Source organism: Aulonocara stuartgranti (genome assembly GCF_965226115.1).
Source record: "Aulonocara stuartgranti genome assembly, chromosome: 3".
Classification (NCBI taxonomy): domain Eukaryota; kingdom Metazoa; phylum Chordata; class Actinopteri; order Cichliformes; family Cichlidae; genus Aulonocara; species Aulonocara stuartgranti.
The window spans coordinates 13311702-13337932 of record NC_138941.1 but is presented as its reverse complement, the minus strand read 5'-3'; the positions used below and the strand labels follow the sequence as shown (position 1 = coordinate 13337932).

At 42.8% G+C, this 26231-nt stretch overlaps 1 protein-coding gene across 2 annotated transcripts in view; it reads left to right on the top strand.

Annotated features, from left to right (window-relative positions):
- The window catches only part of LOC309702335 (putative nuclease HARBI1), a 106414-nt gene extending 83909 nt beyond the window's left edge, over window positions 1–22505 (top strand). The window contains exons 2-5 of one of the 2 annotated variants that reach the window (XM_082527016.1): window positions 20886–21544; window positions 21621–21733; window positions 21819–21930; window positions 22011–22505. In XM_082527016.1, coding sequence (XP_082383142.1) covers window positions 21112–21544; window positions 21621–21733; window positions 21819–21930; window positions 22011–22393 — 1041 coding nt within the window. In that variant the 5' untranslated portion in view covers window positions 20886–21111 and the 3' untranslated portion in view covers window positions 22394–22505. Of the gene's footprint in view, window positions 1–20534; window positions 21545–21620; window positions 21734–21818; window positions 21931–22010 lie in introns of those variants that run through there. The other variant, XM_082527017.1, reaches the window with a different exon arrangement.
- Window positions 22506–26231: the final 3726 nt, after the last annotated feature.

The following is a 26231-nucleotide window of genomic DNA, read 5'->3' as shown; positions in this document are numbered from 1 at the left end:
GTTCCTCTAACACTCAGCATCTGATCCCTGTTGGTCTGTGTGCTTCTGCTTTTGCTCAGTTAGAAACCCTGCAGCAACCCGACCCAAAACTGTGTCTTCTTGTTGGCCTCAACGTTGAAGTGTCAAACGTCCAACATCTGGAAAGGAAACCACGCCAGTGTACTGTGATGTTTCACCAACATGTGGCAGACGCTGGTCCTGCCTTTCATGCTGACATCAGCAGAGAGCCCCGCCTACCTCAAAGCCTCCCCTGTCATGTATTGATCAGGATGATTATGAAGATGAGCGAGTGCAAATAAGACTGTAAAAGTCCACGAGCAGAATGTTTGGATGCTTTCTAATGATTCATGAATATCATGAGAGTGTTTGTGTGTTTTGTCTTTTCTTTGCTGACGTTTGTTACTAACAAAGACAATTTACGCTCTGTGTGTGTTTTCATCCTTACCAGCCGCACTCTAACTGCAATGAAGGAAACAAACTGTAGAAATGGTCGACTCAGTGACTTCATAAAATATTGAAGTGGTTCAGGTAGAGCCAGTTTTTAAATGACCATGAACACTGACCGTATTGTATCTGTACAGCATGTTTTTCTATTAGACAGATTTGTAACAGAGGCCTTGCTCTCAGTAAGTTTGAAGTCATTTTCTGATTTATTTTGTAATCTCTGATCTTTGTGTATCCTGCTCAGTTTGCGTGCTGCCTGTAGGAGTTTCTGTCTTTGTATTTGAAGATAATTCATTGAATATACTCAGCTGCTTCCCTTTGGTGCCTCACACATCACTGAAGTTTTTCAGTGTCCAGTTATTTGTTTTTAATAGCTGTTTGAATTCTCTGTATGTTTGACCCTGTAGACTGTTTAATGGACTGCTCGTCTTCCTGTTTGTAACCACTGCCTGTTTAGGACTAAAGATTTGGATTTGGATCTGTACAAAGGATGTAAACACTTGATTACAAAGGAGATCTCAGCTGTGTTGTTATGGATGGACTTCAACGTATTTGTTAAAAAAGAGAATAAAGCAAAGTGTTTTAGCTGTTTGGGAGTTTTTGTTTGATTTGATTCAGTTTTATTTCTATGGAGTCAAATAATAACAAAGGCTCTAGAACAGCCCTGAGTTTGTCCAGGTGACACTCCTCTGAAGAACAAAGACAAAGAGGAAGAAGGGGATTCGTTTTCAAGTCTTGTTTCTTTCAAAATAAAAGCTGAAATGTTTTGGAAGCATGATAATATTTTCAGCCAGGATGCCGTCTCCAAGGAGACCTGCACCTCAGCGCTGAGCTCCACATCACGCCCTGTGAAAGCACAGATATAAATCTGCTGCAGTGAGAAGAACTTTACCCAACACAAGTGTAGAAGTAGACATTTGACTTTACCTACAACCTGTTAACAACAAAGCTTTCATTGCCTCTGTTGTTGATGTCATGTAGGACTAATCATACTTCACATCAGCCATGCACACGTCAGAGGATCTCCAGGCTTTCAGTAATAAAGCCAAGCAGATGATGTGAACATAGCAATAGTAAAACATGCATCATAATCAGCTGTATGTGTCGACTATGTGGCACCTCAGTCTTGTTGGCATGAAGAAAAGTTGTGTAACATGTAGCATAAGGGCTGCAAAGACATCATGTAGACAGCAGTCGTCTGTTAGTCGTAACGTATCTCCTGTTAAAGAGTTAAATGTGCGTTCTCCATCTCTGTCCTCTCACAGCTCGCCGTACACCAACTCCAGCTGTGGTAACCATGGCTGTGCCCATCAACACGCTGAAGCTGAGACGCCACCCGTCACTATGGCGACTCCAATAGGGTTACCTGTCAGCTGTGGACGCATGAAAGGAAAACAGCAGAAACACAGACATGTTTACTGGAACATTTCCTATTGACAGCTTTATGGAAAAGTGGGTTTAAACACTTTTCTATGTTTTATTTTGTTTATTTATGGATTTATTGTGAAAGGAATTTCAAAGTTTTAATTTGACCTTTCCCCTGTTTTTCATACAGACTGGAGACGAATGGATGGTGCTTTCTTTGTTTGTCTAAAGATAATGAATAAAACTCTACACACATCTTAAACCACCCTCCTTTCTATATATTTTGTTATATAAATGGAAAGTATATAAGACACAAACTGAGCTTATATGATACTAAGGACCCTGGAGGTCAGTCCACCTTTATAATTCAGCACAGCCTGGAGTCTCTTAGTCAAGCTTGTTTGTGTTTTCTGTGAGGAAGTTTTCAGCAGCAGCTCTTTTCTTGGATGTTGGTTCCCTTTGTTTCCATCCTCTGTTAAGATGTTTCAGTAATGTTGAGGTCTGGGGAGGCCAATCCATGGCTGACGTCCTGTGATGCTGCATTAGCAGTTTGTTCATAGTGAAAAATGAAGCCACTGCCAATCAGACATTTGCACAGTGGATCAACTTCTGATGGTACTGTCCTGAATTCCACACCTATAATATGTTTGCACATACTGATGAATATGTGCAGCTGATTTTCAGTCCAGTTCCTGTGTGACAGACGCCAGTCTTTCTGCCTGTGTCCTTCCTTAACAATAGAGCCATCCTTCCACTGAGACTGTTTCTGATGAGGCTTCACTGAGCAGTAGATGGATCCCTCAGCTCATCTAATCGTCCTATTTCTAACACATGACTGTCAGAAACTGTTAATCTGCTGCAGCTCTTTAACTCCTCCACTTCTTTTTTTGTAATCTCTTAGTTTCCTCATCTTTTAAGGTGGCACTGCACACCAGATCCAAAGTCAACATGCTGTTATATAATGGAGTTGAACCTGTAATGGAGTTTGATTTAAACCAATCAGCAATTAAGTGAATGATGATGAGCAAAGATGGTGGAGGTGGTGGATGAAGACCCGGACAGCTGTGGTTGGCTCCTCGTATAGAGCAGAGTGAGGTTGTGTTTGCACATTATTATAAAACCATGTTCACCATATATTTTAGCTGCAGACAATAACATTGTTTCTTTGCTGTGGTGATTTTATTCCACTTTGGTAAAATGGAAAACCATCATTTCTTGCTGTAATTCACACATTATTCCAAGAGCCTCAACACAAGCCTTGTAGTCCGACCATATATAGACAAATCAATAGTTGTGTTTGTAACAGCTCATGAACATGAATCATTCCACATTACTTTAAAATCATTGCAAACTAAACTGGAATAAATGAGTGTTTATATATAGTTTTGTCTCAGCTGTTCATACACAGTGTTTCAGTTCTTATCAGAGTCCCACCGTCTCACTGTGGTGAACCTTTAGCTCTGTTGTAAGCGTGTTGTTAGACCAGGTTTCCCTCATTTAAAAATAATCTCTCATTAGAAATGGACATGATGTCTAAGACATAGAAATGCTTATTATGGGTTCACTTGATGTCACTGAAAAGATGCACATGGGTAACGTGCAGGCCATCCAGCTCCGAGGTTTATCTCCTCACCTCGAGTCTGCGACACTCGCTCCGTGTCCTCTCAGATAAGGGCGCGCACATTTCTGCACGATCTTCTAAATTACAAAGAGCGATTCACAAAACAGAAGCTCACAAAACACTCATCACAAACCAAAAATGGCTCCACTGAGCGTCAAACTGTCACCAGAATTTACTGATAATCTAAAGACTCACAGAACTCATTTTGTCTCATTGTGTCTTAGTTTGAGACATAAGTGCATGATCATAATACTGTGTAGTTAGATGAGACAGAGCTGATGCTTGCTCTTAATTATCCTCTTCATGTTTCCCGAGCCTCAGCAGTGGAAGCTACCATGGATAGAAAGACTATGACTCATCTTAAATCTCAAATCTTTGTCTCCAAAGAGCTGCTGATGTGTCCGATATGATCCACAAGCTTAAACTAGGATTATAAGTGTGTGCAGTGATGTGTGTGAAACCTCTGAGGACTCACACGTGTGTGCTTCAGCCCACACACACATATGAAGCACTGCGACCTCACACAGAAGTGTTTTACACATCCAACCTGAATCCTGATCATTTCTACAGTTTATTAAGTTCAGCTTCACCTGAACATCAGTGATGAAGCTGCTCTGACTCCATCACAGCTCACAGCTGTTGGAATGAGTCAAACAATGAAGAAGGTTCAGAAACAGCTGATGATTTTACAGAAACATGATGCAAACATGAGAATGGGCACATGATTTTTTATTAACAGACACTGTTTATGTTTCACTGTGCATGACGTCATCAACACTGACACCAGGGGGCGCTCATCACCAGCCTGAGGAAGTGTGATAATGGGGGGAGACGCAGTGTTGTGTGTACTACAGTCGGACAGAAGGAAAAACTTCCTCCTGAAAACATTTTCATCCTTCCCAAAAGTGTTTGAGTCAAATGTTACAAATATATAAATACAATAAAACACAGGGTCTTACATAAAATTAGTGATGTAGTTGTGCACTGAGCACCTTTCCAATGTTCCTTCCTCAGATGAGTCCAGCTGCTGAACACATTAACATCTGTATGTAAATGTAGCCGAGAACCAACCTGAGCACTGCTGGGAAAATACAAAGGCAACCATCAAAGTGCTGTATTATCTTATTTATTCTGAATGTTGACTTAGATCCACACCACGATTTATGAAACTATAGAACTAAAATAACAACAATCGTCTGCTTCTTTAAAATTTCTTTCATTACATCAAACCAGTGAAAACTGAAAAAAACAAAGAGCTGTTAGCATGTTCAGACCAACTTTGAGACAGAGACTGTAAAGTTCTGCACCTTAAATCCTGCCTGTGTTCCTGCAAATGATTCACACTGAAAGTATCTTAGTTTAGTATTGAGTGAGCCACAAAGCAGCCTGATAGCTTTAAAACAGGAAAAGTAAATGAAATTGACAGTTTCAGTGTAGCTGGATCTATTATTGGGGGGTCATGGCCCCCGTAACCCCGCCTGGTCCTGAGGTCAAATCCACCATCTTTGTTTCAGAGCTTCATGTTCTCCCGTGTTTGTGTGCGTCCTCTCCAGTACTCCGGCTTCCTCCCACAGTCCAAACACATGCAGTTAGTGGGGTCAGGTTAGCTGTGAGTGGTTGTGTCTCTGTGTTATTCCACCTTAATAAATGACTTCCTGTTAGCATGAAGTGCTTCTGTAGGACTGATGTCATTTTCATGGTTGGATCATTTAAATGAAGCTGGACTCAGATGCAGTAAATAAGCTGATTGATCATTAATGAATAAAGCTGGTCAAACACATCACGTGGACACATGTGATTGTGTGTTGTAGTATTGATCCCAATGCTGGTATCAGTCCTGGATCAATAACACTGGATGGATGCGTTCAGCATGGAGCCCCTGAGCTGTGTTACAGACAAACATGGAAACTGACAGGTCTGTGTCATTCACAGTCTGTAACACTTCTAAACAACAGAGGCTGACCCAAGTGCCTCAGAGCCAGGCACGCTCACATCACAGCTCTCTAAATAAGCCAGTTTCAAAATAAGAGCTGAAAGCTGTGTTTGCTTGTGTTAGCTTATTATTGTGGAGACTAACATTCAGTGATCATGTGTTCAGACTCATAATGATTACTCTCAGAAATCCTGATCTTTGTATTTACTGTGTGTTGGATCAATAACTGAGATTCATGGTATCACACAGCTGTGCTGCTGCTGATGTCAGCACATCTGGAACAATACGAGGTATCTGCTACCAGACTGAGCAGGACGTGAGACCTGTGGACTGTTTAAAGCTGTCCCTCCACAGCTCACTCAGACCTGATCCACACCTCAGTGATATTCTCTGACTTCCTCAGTAGAGACAGAAACCATTCAGATCTGGGACCATCAGCTGACTGATGATGTCACACAGACTGTGTTTTTCAGGAACAGTGATTCTGATGTGAGCCTGCTAGCTGACAGCAGACCTGATGAAAGCACATGTTCACATCTGTGAGGACAGACTGGACTCTTTGACTGCACCTTGGTTCTCCTCAGAGGTCTGTACAGGAGCATGTCCACCCCCACTGAAGATCTCAGTCACTGTGAAACATAGAAAGCTGCTTGTGTGGCCTCTGCCTCACATGTAGATACAGCTACAGGTTTCTCTGTCAGTCAGACTGAAACAGTGTCCTGATGCTGCATCATTCAGCTCTGTGCCCCAGTCAGCATCACTGGGAGCTACCAGTGTTTCTGCCCTTTTCCTGTAACACTACACTCAGCACAGGCTCAGCTGGTATCCAGTGTTGGACTTTGGCTTCAGCTGCTGTGATAGATCCTCTAACATAGATCAGCTCTGCTACATGTTGTTAGATAAGTGCAGCTGCTGTCATGTCCTGATGTTTCTCTGGCTCAGCAGCTTCTCCATCAGAGGTTCACATGGAGCTGATCCAGTATCTCCAGTAACTGTGTTCTGTGCCTCACTGGTTCATCCTTCTGTCTGTGTGACGTCAGTCAGATGTTGAAGTTAAACTCTGTAATCTTCACTGTGTCACAGAGTTCAGTGAGTCCCGTTATTCACAGTATCAATCAGATCATCAGAGAACAGCTGATCAGCAATCAGTGGTGCCAACAGCGCCTCCTGTGGTGAGAGGATGCAATAATGCAATGTAGCATTTTTCCACTCAACACTTGCAGTCATGGAAACTGTCTGTTGGATCTGTGTGACGTTGCTTTCTTGGTTAGAGTTCCTCACAAATGTCCAGATGATTCTTCTAATGAGGCGTCGACCATGTTTGCAGCTCTTTGGAAGAAAACGTCGCCCTTTGCCATCCTTACTTTTCTTTGACTTCTTCAAATGCAGCTGAACTCCAGCTGGTATTTTCTTGGACTTTGCAGCTGTTTCTGGTCATCAGTTCATTCCTGCAAACCTCTGAAGCTGAACAACAATGATGCTGCATTGCTGGCTGATCCCAAAAGGTTGATTCTGTTCATCTGGACGTTTTCAGAAACATTTGCTCACTGATCAGGTGACTTCTTCAGTCTCAGCTGACTGCAGCTTTACAACCTTACAAACAGCACATTTGCACAATGACTGAAAGCAGCAGCACCTGATATATATGATACTAATATAATACATATACATATATAATCCATACTAATGATGAAGGAACTGAGCTCACAGTCCATTGTTCATTCAGTGAACTACTCAGTTTATTTTGGGCCTCAGAAATGCTCACTCTGTTTGTACATCACTGTCAGCAATAGACTCATTCTGCTGTGTGGACAGGAACACATGTGACATCACTTCCTGTTTGTTTGTGACTGAAGAGGAAGAAGTTTACAAGGAATCATTTAGAAGAGTTTCAAACATCAACTGATTGAATCCATGAATCTGAAAACGTGTTTGTGAGTGAAAGAGACAGACATGTACAGACTGAACTATCTGTTCAACAGTCAGAGTGTTTCTGTAACAGGAGACACTCTTTACACTCCACTCAGCACAGGGACACTGAGGCACCAGGAGACCAGACCCAAAACCCAGGATAAAGAGTTTGAGTGAATGTGGTGTTGAAGGTGTGGAGGTGGATCAGCGTGTCAGAGGAGACTCTGTAGAAGGACAGAGTGCCAGCAGGACAGTCCACATACACTGCTGCTCTGTTAGAGACAGAGGAGGAGGAGGAGGAGGAGATGGATGTTCGACTGTTATTGTGCCTGACAGAATAAGGACCATCATCAGAGCAGCTCAGACTCCAGGACTGATCATTGTATCCAAACACACAGTCATCTCTGCGTCCTTTCCTTCTGATGCTTCTGTAACTCACTGATATACAAACGTTTCCTCTCCACTCGACCTCCCAGTAACAGCGACCAGTCAGACCATTTCTACACAGCAGCTGAGGAACATCAAATCTGTCTGGATGATCAGGATATGACTGAACCTCCTCCACACGTGTCACCTTCCTGTTGTTGTCAGACAGTTGGAGCTTTGTGTTCACTGTGTTTGTGTCGATTGTGAGTTGACAGGAATCTGATGGAGAGAACAAACACAATCCAGCTGCAGTTATTGATCCATCATCTGTTCATTGATTGACACTTTGATGATGACTCCTGACATGATGAAGATGGTTGAATGTGTGCTGCTTTGTTTTCATGAATCCCATTAAAAACACACTTACACTTCCTCAGACCTGGTCTCAACCATCGGACTCCAGCAGGCTCCACCCTGAAAGGAGGAGGGGGGTCAGAGCAGCACAGTCAGCATGCACACATGGACATTACATGGCTCTCACACACACACTGTTACACACTGAGCTCAAAGCTCGGCTCCACTGTTTTATTCAAAGAAATCTACATTTATTTATCAGCACATTTAAAAACAGCTTGAGCCAAAGTGCTGCACAGAGTAGAGAGAAAATAGGAAACATACACAGTAATGACTATAAAGACTGGTCAGGATTGAAAGCTACAGAGTACAAATGTGTTTCCAACCGGCTTTTAAAAATGTCCAGTGTTGGTGACGACCTGATGTGAAGGGCGACTGTTCCAGAGTTTGGCTGCAGCCATCGATAAAGCTCACCTCTGTTTTTACGTCTAGTTCTGGTCAGAAGCTGCTTATCTGCAGACCTGAGGGCTCCACTTGGATTATTTTGTTAAAGAGAGATAAGATGGAGCCAATCCATTCACAGATTTAAAGACAACCAGATCTGGAAGTGGATTCTACCACGTACTGGTAACCAGTGGAAAAAGCTGGTGATGGGTCGTCTAGCACAGACCCACCGCTGGAACCAGACAATTGATGAGGGAGAGAACTGTGACAGCGCCGTTCCTTCACTTGACCTCAGTCGCTCTCGTCTGCTCCCTCGTAACACTGCTCTTTATTGAGCTTACATGAATATGCACAAGTTCATTAACATATGACGTCTTACACAGGTATGAACAAAGAGTACCAGTCTGTGCATAGTGTGTGTGTGTGTGTGTGTGTGTGTGTGTGTGTGTGTGACCCTGTGACCCCAAAGCTGGTGCTAAGAGTCCAGCGGTCCCCCTAACAAAGGGCTCTTATACTTAACCAGACACAGAGTAGGTGTCCTCCTACACCAGGGGTCTCAAACTCGCGGCCCGCGGGCCAATTGCGGCCCGCAGGACGATAGTTTTTGGCCCCACCTTAATGTGAAAATGTAATGTTAGTTTGATAATGTATGACACTTTACAGTGTTGTGGGCGGAGCTGAATTAACCCACCAATCAGGGTGGGATATGGATCTCAGGGGACACCAGCCGGGCTTGATGCAAGCAGGGAAACATTTCTCAATGAGTCAAAGTTCCAGCAGCGTTGCCCTGGAGTGTTTCTTTCTTTCCTGTGCCTGGCTGGCTTCCTCCTTTCTATTGGGCAAACGCCGACATTCGCCCCAGCGCGCTGTGTTCACAACACTTCAAAAAAAGTTGTTTTTTTAAGTTGCTGCCCAGAGGGACGTTATACGTATATAGATTTATACACACGTCAGTGGGATTTAAAGTTATTTTTCCACAGAGAGAGATCTCATATTAACTCTCACAGTGATGCGTAGGCGGCGGGATAAAAGAAAAGTCATGAACTCAATGCAGCCCAATTTAGTCTGCAGTCACATAGCGACGTCCCGCCACTTCCTCCACTACACGCTTCCCCCACGCCAGTCTCCTCCGTCACTATAAAGGGGAGAGTCATGAGCTCCATCACCCTCACCTGTGCCGTCCAACGTCCCGCCACCAGCCTCCACTGCAGCAGGCCAGAGACCACACCCCTGCCACAATAAGTAAAAGTATATCCTTGCTGTACCCTTAATGGTAAATGTGCTAAATTAACCGCTGCCTTTGCCCCTTTGGGATTATTCTTATGTCACTGGGATGTTGACCTTTGACCTTCACATTAGAGAGATGGGCAGACATAATTAGTGTATGAATTTTAAAGTAACAGGTAATAAAGAGAGTGCAGCAAATGTAGTCAGGTTTATTACTCTGTATCACACATGAGTGCCCGAGGGAGGCGGGGCTGACTGGGGAGACACAGGAAACAGAGAGACAGGGCTGACTCGACATGAAACGATGAAACGTGGGACACGGGAACAGAAACTAAACACAGGCTGAAATGAACACTGAGGGAGGGAGAACTAAGATTACTGAGAGCCTGATAAATAAGAAGAACAAAAACCAAGAAAAACAAGAGTCAAAGAAAACCAAAAACACAAAGCATTGGGCCAGGACCCACTGCTGTGAGCATCATATTTGACCAACGTAAATGTTTAAATAATATAAAATAACTGAAACAGTGAACTAAATATCTGAAATCTTTCCTTCCTTAAAAGTTATAATCCTACTTAAGTTATAGTGCAAACGCTTAAGCAACAAATATACTTGATGCTAATTAATTAATATTTCCCTTTGATGTTGCAACAATGCGGTCACTTCTGTCTTTAAACAAAATAATATTTTCCAGTTACAGAAATCATAAAGTCCAAACTAAAGTGCTACTGTTGCTATATGCATTTTATATAAATCATGGATGATGGTCCTGACATGAAGGAAGAGAAAGTTACAGGTTGCATCCTTTGACTTTGTCTCCGTGCCTTTGGGCGATTTTCAGAAGGACAGATGTTTCTGTTCAATTCTTAAATCAATTTTTTCAAACACAAACACTATTTTAAAGCTTCTAGAGAGTAAAATATTCATGATAATTATAATAACAATAATAAAAACAAAAGCTCTCAGATCCATCAAACCAAGCAGCAGAAAGAACAATAACTGAAGAGAAAACTTTAACCTTGTAGACTTCATTATGTTCCAGCTGCTCTACAGACGCTGTGACCTCGAACTTAAGCAGGTCGTAAAGTATGTGCAGCTCAATAACTTCATAATCAGACCCTGTGGTATTTAGGCAGCAGAACAACTAAGAATAACAACTACAAATAATGTTTTTAGGTTTAGAAATCAGTCCAATAACAAGGTGTGTAACATCTAGCAGGGTGACAGAAAAACCCAGGGTAACTTCTAAGGACCTCAACGTCTCTCTCACATTGTGTTTTTTAAACATGTTTCCATTCGTAATACGTTCCCCTGTGGGGGGGGGGTCTAGGCGGGGAGGGGGAAGTAACAAAAGTGACCGGGTCAGAAAAAAGAGTCAAGGAGGCAAAACAGTTAAATAAAACAGTTTTATTGAAGTAATTCAACTAAAAGAGACGGACAAGCTGCTATCACCATAAGAGTAACACAAACAAAACTCAGGCGTTGGTCAGTAATGCAAAATGTCAAAAGGAAAACGCAGCTCACTAGCTGAAAACCACAAAACACAGCTCACCAGCTGGAAACACCGCAAAAACACTCAGCTCACTAGCTGTACCCACACAAATGGCACTCTGGCCCAGAGCTCACCCTGCTCTGGGCTTAAATACCTTTAATTGCTGATGGGAGTCAGCTGTACAGGAGGGAAAGGTGGCACCTCGGGCAGGAGGTAGTGGGACACTCCCACACAGGCATCCTCAGGAGAGAGAGAGGCCCTGCTAGGGCCGTAACACCCCCTCCCATAAATGCAAACCCATGGTTTGTCAAATTTACGATAACACAAAGTGAGTCCATAGCCGTTTCATGAAGAAATTGCAGGCTTTCCACCTACCAAACCCCATAGCACCGGTTAGGCATTGCCTGCGGGAGCTGCCAATCCCATCTCAGTGGGTTCACAACATTCCCAGAGAGTGGCCCCAAACCCTTGAAACAGTGTCCCATGGGATAGCCAGGGCTTCGAACTATCACGTGTGGAGAACCCAGCAGGCAGCTAGCAGGCTTCGCTGAAACACAGACATACTTGTTAGCAAGGGGTGCAGATCTGAAGGGTGGTTTTGAACATGAACCGGAGAAAGGATCAACCAGCGGCAGCTCAGGGTTAGTTGGCCTCGTACACTGATTACGGGGTGCTACCAAGCAATTATGCTCCAGGTTTAGCCTTTCCGTAGGTCTGGCAAGCTTGTCAGTTTGAGAGCCTTTTCTCAAAACAGGCCCCTTTTGTGTTGAGTGGGCTTTCTGTTTGAGTGCCAGTTTGACACAATTGGCAACCACATGGCCAGGCTTGTGACAGAAAAAACACAGTTTGGGCCTAGGTCTTAACACCATAACTGCATTTTCCTTCTTAGCTGGCCCACTTTTACCTGTCCAGGCTGCGCTATAGTGCAGAGGGATATCCTGTCCTACCGCACTTGCTGAATGAGTCAGCTTAAACTCATCTGCCAGGGTGGCAGCTTGCTGTAGAGTTGTAACCCTCTGTTCACTTAAATAAAGGGCCACAGACTTAGGGACAGAGTTTTTAAAATCCTCCACCAGCATAAGCTCACGTATGGACCCCACATCATTAACCTGGCTTGCCGCACACCACCTATCAAAGAGCCTCGCCTTCTCCCTGGCGAAGTCAAGATAGAACTGTCCCTGCGCCAACTCCAACCCTCGAAAATGCTGCCTATAGGCCTCAGGTACCAGTTCATAGGCTTGGAGGATGGCACTTTTGATCTTTCCATAAACCAGGCCGTCCTGCCTAGACAGACCAGAACACGCTTCTTGAGCCTTACCTGTCAACCGACACAGCAACATCACCCCCCACACATCTTGAGGCTACTGCAGTGCAGTTGCCAGGCGTTCGAACACACTGAAAAAGCTGTGAACACTGGATTCACAGAAGTCTGGAACCAGGTGAATGTTATTGCTCACAAACGAGCCTCTAGACACCTGTACACTAGCAGCTGTGTCAACCATTTTGGGGATGGTGAAGAGTTAGCAAAACACAACCTAATTAAGACAGTTAACAGACCACACACAACTTACTTTAGCTGACCAACGTACCTCACGCCACACACACGTTAACAAAACAACTTACCCAGTTCCAAAACCTTGCCCTGTCTATCTTCCGGAGCGTGCTGGGCTCGAGGCAACTTTAAAGGCAGAACTTCAGCGACCGGAGCCCTGAATTGCTTACCCCCGACAGAGAATTAATCCCCACCCAGGATTACTCCAAAAACAACAAAGGCAAAAAAACAAAAGACTGCCCGAAGGAGGAACTTAAAAAGCTCAGCTGGGCACTCACCTACCTTAACTGGGAAGTTATTAATCTCTAAAAGGTGCCAAAGCGAGATAATCAAAAAGAAAACCAAATCCAACACAGAACTCCCTTTTCAAAGATCCCGGACGAGCCCCCACTTGTTACGTTCCCCTGGGGGGGAACGTCACTTTGGGTTAGCTGGGATAAGTGATGGATGGAGGGAATTTTACTTCAGCCACAGAAATCCTAAACAGGAAGGAGGAGCAGAGTTACAGTGGATCAGTATCCAGCAGGGAAACAAGGTTTATTTCAATTTCTTGGCCATGAGTGAGATTTACTGAGTGGGCAAATTAGGGAGACGACACCATCAGATCCCGAGCCCTCCATGTGTTAATCAAGAGACGGCTGCTGTGCTACATCCATAAATAATGAATAAATTAGGAGCTAAAGCTGAAAGGACAGTTTATTTGTACCATCTTCACGTGAACACATTCAAGAACATCACAGATGAAGAAACATTAAAAACTTCCACACTACATAAAGCAAGAAAAATAGTTTTTCTTTCAGGTGGTTTCAGAAAAACAGAAACATCAAACATCTCCAAGACTCTCTTTGAAAGAACTAAAAACCTTTGTTCTCATGGTCCAATCATGAGTGAACTCCCCGATGAAGCCTTGTGTGCTAAAACATGTCAGAGTTTTAAAGGTTAAACATGAGTTTCCAAAACGTTTTGCTGGAGAACAATGAACTATTTGACTGAGTTTCAATCATTTACAGACGAGCAAAACCAGGACAGAGAAAAAAGGACAAAACTGACCCAGTAAAACAACAGAAAAGAAGATCCCATGTAGATCTGTATTATGTAGAAGTTCATCCCAGCAACCAGTTCAGTTCAACACAAGTTTAAATGATTCTATCTGAACTCTGTGGAGCCTGATCTCAAGCTTTTTGAGTCTGACCAGAGGATCTTTCTGTGTCTTCAGATTCACTGTGATCCAGTGATGGGAGTGATTTCAGCCCTGAGTGATCACGCTGATGTTTGCACAGAGCAGACAATGAGGTGAATGTTTGGGCACATTGGTAACAGTGAAACAGTTTATTAGTAACGTGGGATCGTTTGTGTGCAGAGTATGAACTGAGATTCCTGAAGCTCTTGTCACACTGGTCACAGCTGTAGTTTCCTTCCATGTGTGCACGTTCATGAATGTTACGATTACCTGACTGTGAGAAGCTTCTCTCACAGTGTCTGCACTTGTGTGGTTTCTCTCCTGTGTGGACTCGTTTGTGTGTTTTAAGGTCCCATGCAGTGGTGAAGGATGACCCACACTGATCACAGAGGTGCTTTTTAACCCCACTGTGAATCAGTTCATGTTTTTTTAACTCACTTGGTGTGGTGAAGCTTCTCTCACATTCTTTGCAGTATTTCAGTTTGTCTCCAGTGTGTCTACGTTGATGTAGTTTTAGGGTCTTTTGCCGACGGAAAGTTTTTCCACAGAGGTCACAATGAAAGTCTTTCCCACCACAACAGTGATGACAGGGTTGAGAACTGGATCCATCTGTGTCGCTCTGCTTCTAAACAAAGACACAAAGACAGTGTAAGTCAGTCCTTCAACATTTGTATCCTGAACGTCGCCTGAAATAAAGAGCATCTCTGCAGACGTCCAACTACATTTGACTGTTTCAGTTAACACACTCTGTTTACTGGGCTGCAATAACTACAATACTACCACCATAATACTACAGTAATACTAAAATCATAACTGAAAGGAAAATCTGAATAATCACTCAGAGCTGCTTTTCCATGCAGTAGAATTGCTAACACAGTTTAATGAGCAGAGTTGTTCCAAACAGTCAGGCTAAAATGACAAGATAACAATATAAATACATACCTCACAATAGCTGCACTTGTAGAGTCTCTTTCTGGTGTGGATCTGTTGGTGTTGTCTCAGGTGATGTGGAGATTTAAAAGTCTTCTCACACAGGTCACATTGATAAGGTCTCTCCTCAGTGTGGGTAAATATGTGTTGTTGTAAGTGTGCGTCTGTTGTAAACTGTTTGCCACACTGTTCACAGCAGTACACATCATGTCTGGTGTGAATGCGTAGGTGTATATTTCGGCTCCCTCTCTGGCTGAAAGTTTTTCCACAGATGTCACAGCTGTATGCCTTAATTCCAGAGTGGGTAACTAGATGACTCTGTAAGCTGCTACTGTGAGTAAAAGCTCTGCCACACTGATCACAGCTGTACGCTTTAACTCCACTGTGGATGAGCTGGTGTTGTTTTAGGTAACCCTTCAAGGAAAAAGACTTTCCACACAAGTCACAGCTGAACGGTCTCTCTCCAGTGTGGATGACCTGATGCTGTTTTAGTTTAGCCTTCAGAGTAAAACCCTTCCCACACTCGTCACAGCTGTATGGCTTAATTCCAGAGTGGGTAACTAGATGACTCTGTAAGTGGCTACTGTGAGTAAAAGCTCTGCCACACTGATCACAGCTGTACGCTTTAACTCCACTGTGGATGAGTTGGTGTTGTTTTAGGGAATCTTTCAAGGAAAAAGACTTTCCACACAAGTCACAGCTGAACGGTCTCTCTCCAGTGTGGATGACCTGATGCCGTTTTAGTTTAGCCCTCACAGTAAAACCCTTCCCACACTCGTCACAGGTGTGTTTTTTCTCTCCCTTTCTTCTGTGAGGTTTGTCGGCCTCCTGAGAGCGCTGACTTCTGGCTCCATGTTGGTCCTGCAGTGACAGAGATACAAACAGAGGCAGTGAGTGAAATGCAGTCGTGGAACAAACTCAACCTTCAAACTCCATTAACACTAGTTTTAAACCTGAAGGTGGAGCGTGGCACCAAACACCTTAAAGGTCTCTTATCCCCACCTGCTGGTAGTTCTAACACATTACATCCAACCTGCTGTTAAAGATAATTCATGACTGTTCAAACACTAAAATCATGCCCATCCCTCCTGATTGTGTACACACACACACACACACACACGCACACACACACACACACACACACTATTTTATAATTAAGATTATTTTGTTGTTTCCTATTACATATTTCTATAATTTGTATAGATTTATACAGAATTATTCAGTGATAATAAATCCTATGTTTGTTTATTCTAAAGGAACCCCGTTAGCTTCCACAACAGATGTTGCTCGTCTTCCGTCAAATACTCACATAAAATATTACACAATGAAGTGGATTCAAGATATCCACATAATTTCACTCTTACATCCACAGTGAGGTTTCATAACTGTTCAAATATAAGCAATCAATAATAATAATAATATTTCTCTGTCAGCCTTCTCGGTTACGAATCGTCTTCTGCTCCTCTGTCATGCGGCGTCCCACAGGGCTCAATTTTAGGGCCACTGCTCTTTTCACTGTATCTATTGCCTCTGGGTTCTATCCTTAGAAGGCATGGGATCTCATTTCATTGTTATGCCGATGACTGCCAAATTTATTTGCCACTAAAACACAAGGATGGCATCTCCATAAAACCTCTCTTGACTTGTCTAGATGACATTAAAGCTTGGTTGGTTCTAAACTTTTTAAATTTTAATGAAAACAAAACAGAGCTGTTGGTGTTTGGACCCAGTGGTCCCTGTGAGTCCTCCCCTGTTGTTTTAGGATCCCTGGAAGTCTATTTTAAATCTGTTGTTACTGACCTTGGTTTTAAGTTGGACAGTGATTTTAAATTGGACAACAAAATCAGAGCAGTGGTGAAGTCCGGTTTTTATCATTTAAGGCGACTGGCAAGAGTAAAATCTTTTCTTTCGAGGCAGCACCTTGAAACAGTGATCCATGCTTTTATTTCTTCCCGCCTGGACGACTGTAACTCACTTTATGTGGGGGTCAGTCAGTCATTGCTCTCACGTCTGCAGCTGGTTCAAAATGCGGCTGCACGACTCCTAACAGGAACTCAAAAAAAGGGAGCATATAACCCCCGTGCTGGCCTCTCTGCACTGGCTGCCTGTGTCTTTTAGAGTTCATTTTAAAATTCTTATGTTTGTTTTTAAATGCCTTCACAGTCTTGCCCCGCCTTACCTCACTGAGCTTCTTCATCTCCACACACCCTGTCGGTCTCTCAGGTCAGCTGACCAGCTGATCCTGGAGGTACCGAGATCCAGGAGGAAGCTCAGAGGGGGCGGGGCCTTCTCTATTGTGGCTCCAAAGTTATGGAATCATTTGCCCATGCACGTTAGAGAGGCCCCTTCACTGTCCACTTTTAAATCACGTCTTAAAACCCACTTTTATTCCTTGGCTTTTAACCTCAGTGAGACTTAGTTTCTCTTTTAATTGAAGTAGTTGTTTAATTAATGATTTCACTCTTCTTTTATTTGTGTTTTATTTATATCTCATGTAATTTTATGTTACAGTTCCAATGTACAGCACTTTGTGTCAGCTGTGGTTGTTTTAAAGTGCTTTATAAATAAAGTTGATGATGTTGATGATGAATATCAATAACATTGAGGCACATTACACAAATTTCAAAAACAAATCATGTCTTACAATATTTACAACAACTAAAAGCTCTGTAAATCGGCTTTTAAGTGTTCATTGAAGTTTTGAATAATTCTCTAATTTTTTAAGGCAACTTATTCCACTTAAAAGTTGCTCTAAATGTAACAGTTTTACAAAACGTTACTTTTAACTCGAGCATTTACTAAATTGCAGTTTGTTGAAAACTGTGTAATATGATGATGTATTTCATCTGGATACTGCAGCTGAGCAGAATAAATGTGGTGTGTTTAACAGAATTGCTTTCTTTAGAACTACAAGTAAGCCATAGAATATTTTAGCCTGTACAGGAAGCCAAGAAAGGTTATTATGCATTTTATCAATATTAGTATAGTATGAACATCTTCACACTAATCTGGACGCCTTATTCTGGACTAACTGAAGTCTGTTAAGATCTGTCTTATTAGCTGCTGACCAAATGATTGAACAATACTCCAGATGAGACATTACTAACGCATTAATGACATCTTTCATAATGAAGAAGTGATACACAAAGAGCATTTCATAGCCATAGCTATGCCTTGTCGGCAGAGTTATGTGACATTAGTGATGTTTGTACTTTCAGGGTTAACTTGGTTTTAAAGCCTTTAAAATATACGCCGTTCAATAGTCGACCTTAATCTGACAGAGAATGTGATGATTTTGTGGATAATTAAAGTCAGTCATATATCCACAAACACAACAAGCTGAAAATCAGTGATGCTGCTCGGTTTGCAGTCCTGAACATCACGGCACAAGCAGGATCCACTGCACTGTTAATGTTAGCTGTGTTATATTGCTGCCTCTGTTCGGTGGTGTTGAGCCAAACGCACTTTAACGTGTGTTTGAACGAGCTGACGGTTCACTCGTTAAGCTGAAAGAAAGATGCTTTAATCACAGCAGTCACACATGTGTCCACTGCACCATCTGGAACTCTTCTTGTTTACACTCGTAATAACACAAACACTAAATCCTGCTTCTCTGGTGCTGTTGTGTAGCAGTGTGTACACCTGAGACTGTCACCTGTCTGTCTGTCCTGCACTCTCTCTCTGTTTCTTTCTCTCTGATTGTGGAATAAAAGTATGAACATGTGTTTATAAGTTACACTTGTGTTTGAATCCTGCAGCTTATCACACATTTGATTTCCATGTGTGACGACTGCAAGTGTCCAGAGTGAGGACAGACTGAGGGACCCACTGCTGCACATCATCTGTGAGGCTTTGCAGCCCTGATGATCCACCAGGACAAACTCAGCAGTGTGTGAGGAAGAGGAGGAGGAAGAGCCAGCAGGAGCTGACAGATGGAGAGAATAGACAGACTGTTCCCTGTTTGTGAAGGACTGCTAGGAAAGTTTAACATAACTGTCTGTGCTGAATCAGTCTTATTAGGTAATGTTCAAATAATGTGATCATCCCAGTGTTTCCAGTGTGGGAGAAAGTACTCAGGGCCTTCAAGTTACACACTATGAAAGGCAGCAACAAGTTTAATGTTCAGAAACCTAAAGTCAATATTTGTCAATATTTGTCTCTTATATATGATACATCTATATACACACTGTCACAGATACTTGTCTGTGAGTGAAGTGATTAATATAATAACTATAATATTGGCCATATTATATTTACATTACCACAGTGAGATGACTTTAGTCTCATGAACAACATCAGCTAATTGTTATTTACAGCTAATCTTAAACGACTGTTCAGCACAGAAATGAAGCCCAACAATCATGTTTCACAGTCCTGTGGTCTCAGCCTCAGATACTCATCAAATCACACAGAGCTCATGTAGAAACAAATGAACTAAATATGTTCTCCTTCATTTCTGTCAAACAAAGCTGTATGAAACGTTTCCAGCTGTTTAGTATCATGGTTGCTAGGCAACCTGGGCCGCGCGACGGAGGCTAGACGTCCCATTTCACGAGCCTACGAGCCTCGCACTTCGGCCTTAGCGGTCTTTGAGTACGCGGCCCTTGAGGACTTTAAAGCTGCAGAACCTGAATCGGGATACAGCCATGATGATCTCCAGCCTCGTGCTCGCCAACATTCTCACCTGAGTTAAGAAGACGATCACTGAAATGGTCTCAGCAGGTCCTTTGATGACAGCAATGAAATGCAGTGGTAAGGCTTTTTGGGGATTAAGTTCGTTTTCATGGCAAAGAAGGACGATGCAGTTCATCTGATCACTCCTCATAACATTCTGGAGTGCAGGCAAAATGCTATTATAAAAACTTAAGCAGCAACTTCTCCAGGTTCCAATATTTATGCAATTCTCAAACCTTTTGGCCACGACTGTATAACCTCTTCTGAAGTTTAGTGGATATTATACATGGTTATGCTCAAGATGTGTCGGCCAGTTTCCACTGGAAACGCCTTTTGGTTAAACTGTCAGCGAGGAATTTGCATTTGCACTGTTACATTTTTATATAACTTTAATGCACATAAACAACAGCTGCTTGTTTCAGTGAAAATACATTGATGGCTTTTTAATAAAGTTGTGCAGCTGTAAAGTATTTTGTCTGGTGTCAATTCTATCGTCAGCTACATCGTTATGGCAAATGTTCAAATGTATATGGTGATAAATATCTTTGGTCATATGGTCCTGCTCTGTCTGTCACCTTCTGTGTTGAGCTCATTGTTTCCTCTGTAGTGGCTGAGCTGAGTCCAAGTAGCTGAAAATGTTCCTCTGCTGCTCCGTCAGACTCTCCTCCTCCTGCTGATCAGCTGGGACACAAAACAGATCTTTGTTAGGCTCCACACTGCACTGAAGAGTCAAAGTGTCTCATATGTTCATCTGACAAGTAAAAGAACACATTTTTGTTTCCCGAGGTGGGCAACTTGTTGGAAACAAACACAAAAGGTTTGAGCACTGATACCTGCCATTGCTGGCATTGAAAGATGCAACGCCAGCAATGTGGATTGTCAAGACTCAAACCAATCATCAAGCAAAGACAACAGGGATCAAATGTACCGCATTTTGATCCGGGACGTACTCTGCATGAAAACAAGCGCCCACTCTTCCTGCTCAACAAATGCCAAGGGCGGAGCCTTATACCACGTGATACAGAAGCTGTGCCGTGTGATGCTAAAATTAGCAGGGAAACAACAACGGAGAGCACGTCAGGGATGACGAGAAAGTGACAGGAGAAAATCCGTCCCGGTCAACCACCCAAACATCAATAACGGGAACCTTATACAGCGCTTCCCTATACACGTCGAACTCCCGCAGGCACAAAGACATTACGGAGGCTATCACTTATCACCTGACCAAAGATATGGCTCCATCAACACTGTGCAAAACGAGGGATTTAGGAAAACGATCAACACCCTAGACAAACGCTACACAGTGCCGTCCCGCAACTATTTTTCTATTGTTGCACTACCTGCTCTGTACACGCAGCGTCGAGCAATGGTGGAGACGGAATTTCGAGCAGGGCCCTGTTTCAGGAAGCCGGTTTAGTGGAAAAACTGAGTAAGTATACCCTGAGTTAACGAAAACTCTGGGTTTTCGGTTTCACAAAGCGAGTTCAGCTGAAGCCTGAGTGAGTCACTATGACGACACACGCCGTGAAGCTAACCTGCCCCCTAGCAGGTTTACTACAACTAACCCTGACTGTCTCCGCCCCTTTGTCGGAAACCTGACAGTAGGAAGTGTCAGACATGGCGTGTCCCTTCCTTGAAGAGCCAGTAGATCGTGAAGCCCAAATTCTCCGCAGAGCTCTCCGCCGGGAGAGAGTGATCAGAGCGCGTTTGGACATTTTATCATTTCCTGATGATTGTCTGTGCGAACGTTACCGTTTCTCAGCACAATCTATAATTTATTTGGATAACATCCTCAGGCCATATATTACGCATGTGACACATCGCGGACATGCTCTCAGTTCTGTACATATTATTTGTATTGCACTTCGGTTTTTTGCAAACGGGAGCTTTCTGTATAATATTGGTGACGCTGAGCACGTTTCCAAGGCTACCGTCTGTCGGGCAGTCAGGAATGTTACAGTTGCACTGAAACGTCTCCTGTACTCGTTTGTGGTGTTCCCCGGTCATAGACCCACAAGATTCATCAAAGAGGGATGCCACAAAATTGCAGGTATCAGGATGACCAAAACTTAATTTATGATGTGGTGATACTTGAACTACTACTTAAATTTTACATTTATTTTCAGGGTTCCCAGGCGTGATTGGCTGTATAGATGGTACTCACATTCCAATCATTGCTCCTTCAGTAAATGAAGGAGACTATGTGAACAGGAAGTCTTTCCACAGCATTAATGTACAGGTACATAGTTCCCTGTAGCATTTCAAACTAACAAATTATTTCATCATAGTAATGGATGCTAATTTGTGTTCTCTGCACTGTGAAGATCATATGTGATGCTGCCAACATTATCACAAATGTGGAAGCCAAGTGGCCAGGCTCTGTCCATGACTCACAAATATTCCGTGAATGTACACTGAGCACAAAATTTGGACATGGTGAGTTGAAAATACTTTAAAATATATAAAGACCAATTGCTTCAGGGACATTTGAACTGAAGTGTATCCTTCTGTCTTAGGAGAGTTCACTGGCTACTTGCTTGGTGATAGGGGGTATCCATGTTTACCGTATTTGCTTACCCCTTACTCTGACCCTGAACCGGGCCCACAGCAGCGATATAATCTGGCTAATTGCAGGACAAGAGCCAGAGTTGAAATGACTATCGGAATGCTTAAGGCCCGGTTCCAGTGCCTGCAAAGACTCAGGGTCACCCCAGAAAGGGCATGTGACATTATTGTGGCATGTGTGATTCTTCACAACATTGCCACAATTAGAGGAGAACACTGTCCTTCTGAACCAAACATCAGCAGTGATCCAAACCATGAACATCCTGACCCTCCCACGGACATACAAGATGGAAGAGCAGTCAGAGACACCATATGTCACAATCATTTCTTTTGACCCATCACCTCAACATGTTGAAAGAAGAATAAACAGATTTTTTGTTCAACTGGCTTTATTGGTCACCTGTGTTTCCTGTACACAAAGTATTAAAAGATGTAAACCTCATAAAGTGGCTCTGTTGCTTCCTCCTCTGTAACAGCTGTCAATGTTTCTTCATTATTTTCCTGTAGTAAAGAAATAAACAACATTGCTGTTCTACTGTAAACTCATATAATCTGTGGAGTAATACTCACAACTGCATGTTGGTCTGGCTCAACAGGAGGCTGCACCAGATGCAGTACACCATCACCATCTACTGATAGAATATGAGGTTTATACAGGTCACTTATAACTTACAAGGGACCAAATGGCAATTAACAAACATACCAATCACCTTACACTTCATTGTCATTATGCTCTCAAAGACAACCAAGACTGAGGGAAGGCAAAATCAGTAGGAAAATAACTTCACTACAAAATAATCCATTATGGTAAAGAGTTTATCAAATGAATGAGTAGCACTGCAAAGGTGACTGTGAAGAAAGGATGTATGCACATCATGTATTATTTTGAATTTACCCCCTATGTAGGCACTTGTGTCTTGCGGGGTTATTGACTCAGAGGATGTCCCCGCAGAGATGCCTTCGGCCACAGGGCGCCCACTGTTTTGGCTGAGGGCCAACTGCTCAGCCTCTGTGAGTGGTGGTGGTGGAGGACCCCCACCTGTTTTTCGGGCCTCCGCTTTTTTTCTGTTGGCTATAACGGGTCACATTTGAGCATACAGAGTAAGCAAATATGTACTTGTAATGTGCTCAGATAATTTCAATAAGTGCTTACAGACAGAAAATTTATGTAGCCTCTAACTGCAATTGATTTACATCGGACAAACAGACCAAGCACTATGGCTCATAATACAATTACACCTTACCTGTTTGGACTATATTTTTATATTTCATTTTTACTTGCTGCCAGGAACGTTTGGGGCCTGTTGGGTTGCACCTGCGCTCACATCACGTCACAAAATAAAATGTATAAAATAACAAATAAAATAACATATGATAAAATAACGTGTTAAATGGGTGGAAATCCCTAGATCAATGTTTAAATTAACACTCATGCATTGACTCTGTCGGCTATGTTTTGCCATGCATGCTCACTTTCTTTTGCAGCTGTCGCTGTGTTACTTTTTTTCCGCGGAATTTGCATGTTATCGGCATATGCTGCCATCAGAATTTCGGCCTCAAGCGCTGTAAAATACATTGACCGCGCCTTCTTTCCCTCCGTCTCCATGGTGACTCGCTTAATCTGTGCTCCACTGATCAGGGCTTTATGTATCCTCGTCCGCGCGCTTCACTTGGGGTTAAAGCAACTCCGCGTTGACTGAACTACTTGTTATCAACCTTTCTGAAACCGAATATTCCGAGTTGGACAGTTCGGGGTTACTCAACCCTGCGTATCGTTTTTCACTCTGAGTTTTCTAAACCGGCTTCCTGAAACAGGGCCCAGGACAACATTTTGCTGCAACAACAAAACGTGAGACATTTGTTGTTTTATGTTTATTTATTGTTATGAGAGAATCATGATCTCAATTCTAAGCCAAAAAATGTTGATTCTCATTTTATGCAAAATCGTGCAGCCCTAACATTAACACAAAACTATTGTTTCACCAGAGAAACACACATGAAGAGAGAGAGAGAGACAATAACAGCTACCAAACAGTCGTCATAATTCGTCACACAATGAGAAAAGGACAAATCAACAAGTAACAATGACTAATTAATATTAAAATCTGTAACATAATGTAATGTTTGGAGTTTAGTCTGATTGGTTCAGGATGACCTGCCATTATCCAATCACACGTCTGCTTACCTGCATCTTTTCTCTTTTTTCTAACCTGAGCACCTGATGGCTTTGAACTTTTGTTGTCCATCTTCCATTGGTTTGAATTTTGCGCTCCAGTACAAACACAAATCCCCCAACCCGAGGATCAGCACAATTAACCTAACAGACCTACACCTTAGTTCACAGATTCACTTTGTCTAAGGTTGATTTCTGGGATTTCACACAACCCAGGATTCAGATCGTGAATCCATGATGGGCTTGGATTTACATCATTATAAATGAAATGTGCTCTACTTGGAAGCAGCCGGCCCCGCCCCTTTTGACGGCTTGTGTGAGACTTTAAATCATCAAACTGTAATTTATAAATTTAAATTGTTATTGATCCTTTACCCCGAGTCCTAAAGTGTAGATTTATTTTCTTACTCTTCTTATATTTATTGCTTGTTTACTTGCACTGCTGTAACTGCAGCCTCGTCGTCTCGTCTCTCTATATGCTGGACTGTCTGTGGCGGAGATGACAATAAAGTTTACTTTGACTTCAGCAGCGCGCAGGCGCACCGAGGGCTCTCGCGCTCACTTTATAGAATTTAGAAAGAACATCGGTGCAGAGTATAAGTCTGTATCATAATATCTGTTTGTTGTGTTGTTTTTATTTTGTTTTGCGAGTTGGTTATTAGATGCCGCTCCAGCCAGCCAGAGACTCCCCGCCCTCTCCTCCCTGTGCCGCCAGCAGCAGGCGCACCTCGCAAACGGAGGGCGCCCTTACTCCCAGCAAATGGCTGATAGAAAACCGATCGGTGCCTACGAATTTCCCAATATGCGCTGGCATGACGTCGGGGAAGCATGGGTACGACCGATTCTTTTATTTTTTTCTTGCCCGTGATGCCCCCCCCCACCACGATGCATTCTATTGGTTTGCACACTTACACACACCCAGCTGTGGTTTCCTGTTTTGCTGGACTCTGGAGAGCCCCGCCTTTAACGCTCTTCTCTCACAGAGAGCAACAGAAAACTTGGAAAAACTCCAGATTGACTGAACTCAGTTCAAAGTTACCTTGACACCTTTAGATGTGAGACGTAGTGATGGTCCGCTTGAAGCTGACGCTCCGGTGCGTGTGTCAGAAAGATCAACGCGCTGCTTCAGAAAAACCGTGTCGAGGCTTGATTCGTTTGGCCAGAGTCACGTGATCAGTGACGTCTGAAGCTTCGTTTAGAACGTACCTTTTTTTAAATCGAACTTTATTGAAACACAATGAGTATACAACATACAAACAGATGAAGTTTACAAAAGAACAGAACATGAACATACAGAACCAGGAGTAAAAAAATGATGATATGAGTAGGCGAAAAAAATCAACATATTGTAACGTGCAGTGGAGATGAAGCCAGCCGCGGAGGTGTGCAGGTGGATAGCGAATGAGCAACAGCTTCTGACTTTCCAAAAAGTACTCATTTATTTACAATATCAAAAATAAAAGTGCTACCTCTACCACACATTACTAAAGAGCACACTAGTCCGCGTACACACGGGAGCATCCATTACAGGAGGAGTGCGAAGAAGAACAAAAAGGGGGTGACACCAGTCGTGAGACAGGAGGCGCCGCCATGTGGTGATACACTGCATTACAATAGCAACTGTTACATAGTCCCCCCCTGGTGAGAAAAAGGCTGTCCTCAGCCGTACACAGCTGAAAAAGCACACACCACACCAAACAGTACCCTATACATAGAGGTTACAGCTAAGATTGGTGCACACACACAGGGCAAAAGACCATTTAAAAATGAAATTGGTGAAAATAAGACGAATATGTACAGTGGAAAATCAGTTTTCTTAGTTTTTTTCACTTTTTTCTTTTGTTCTTTTTTTTTTTTCTAAGTAAATGCCAAGAATGAACCTTAACGCACGAAAGAGCCATAAAACTGGATTAAGTAGAGCAAACAGAAACATCTACATATCATGACTCAAAGTAGCAATGCAACAAGACAGCATCAAACAGGTTTAACCAAAACATTT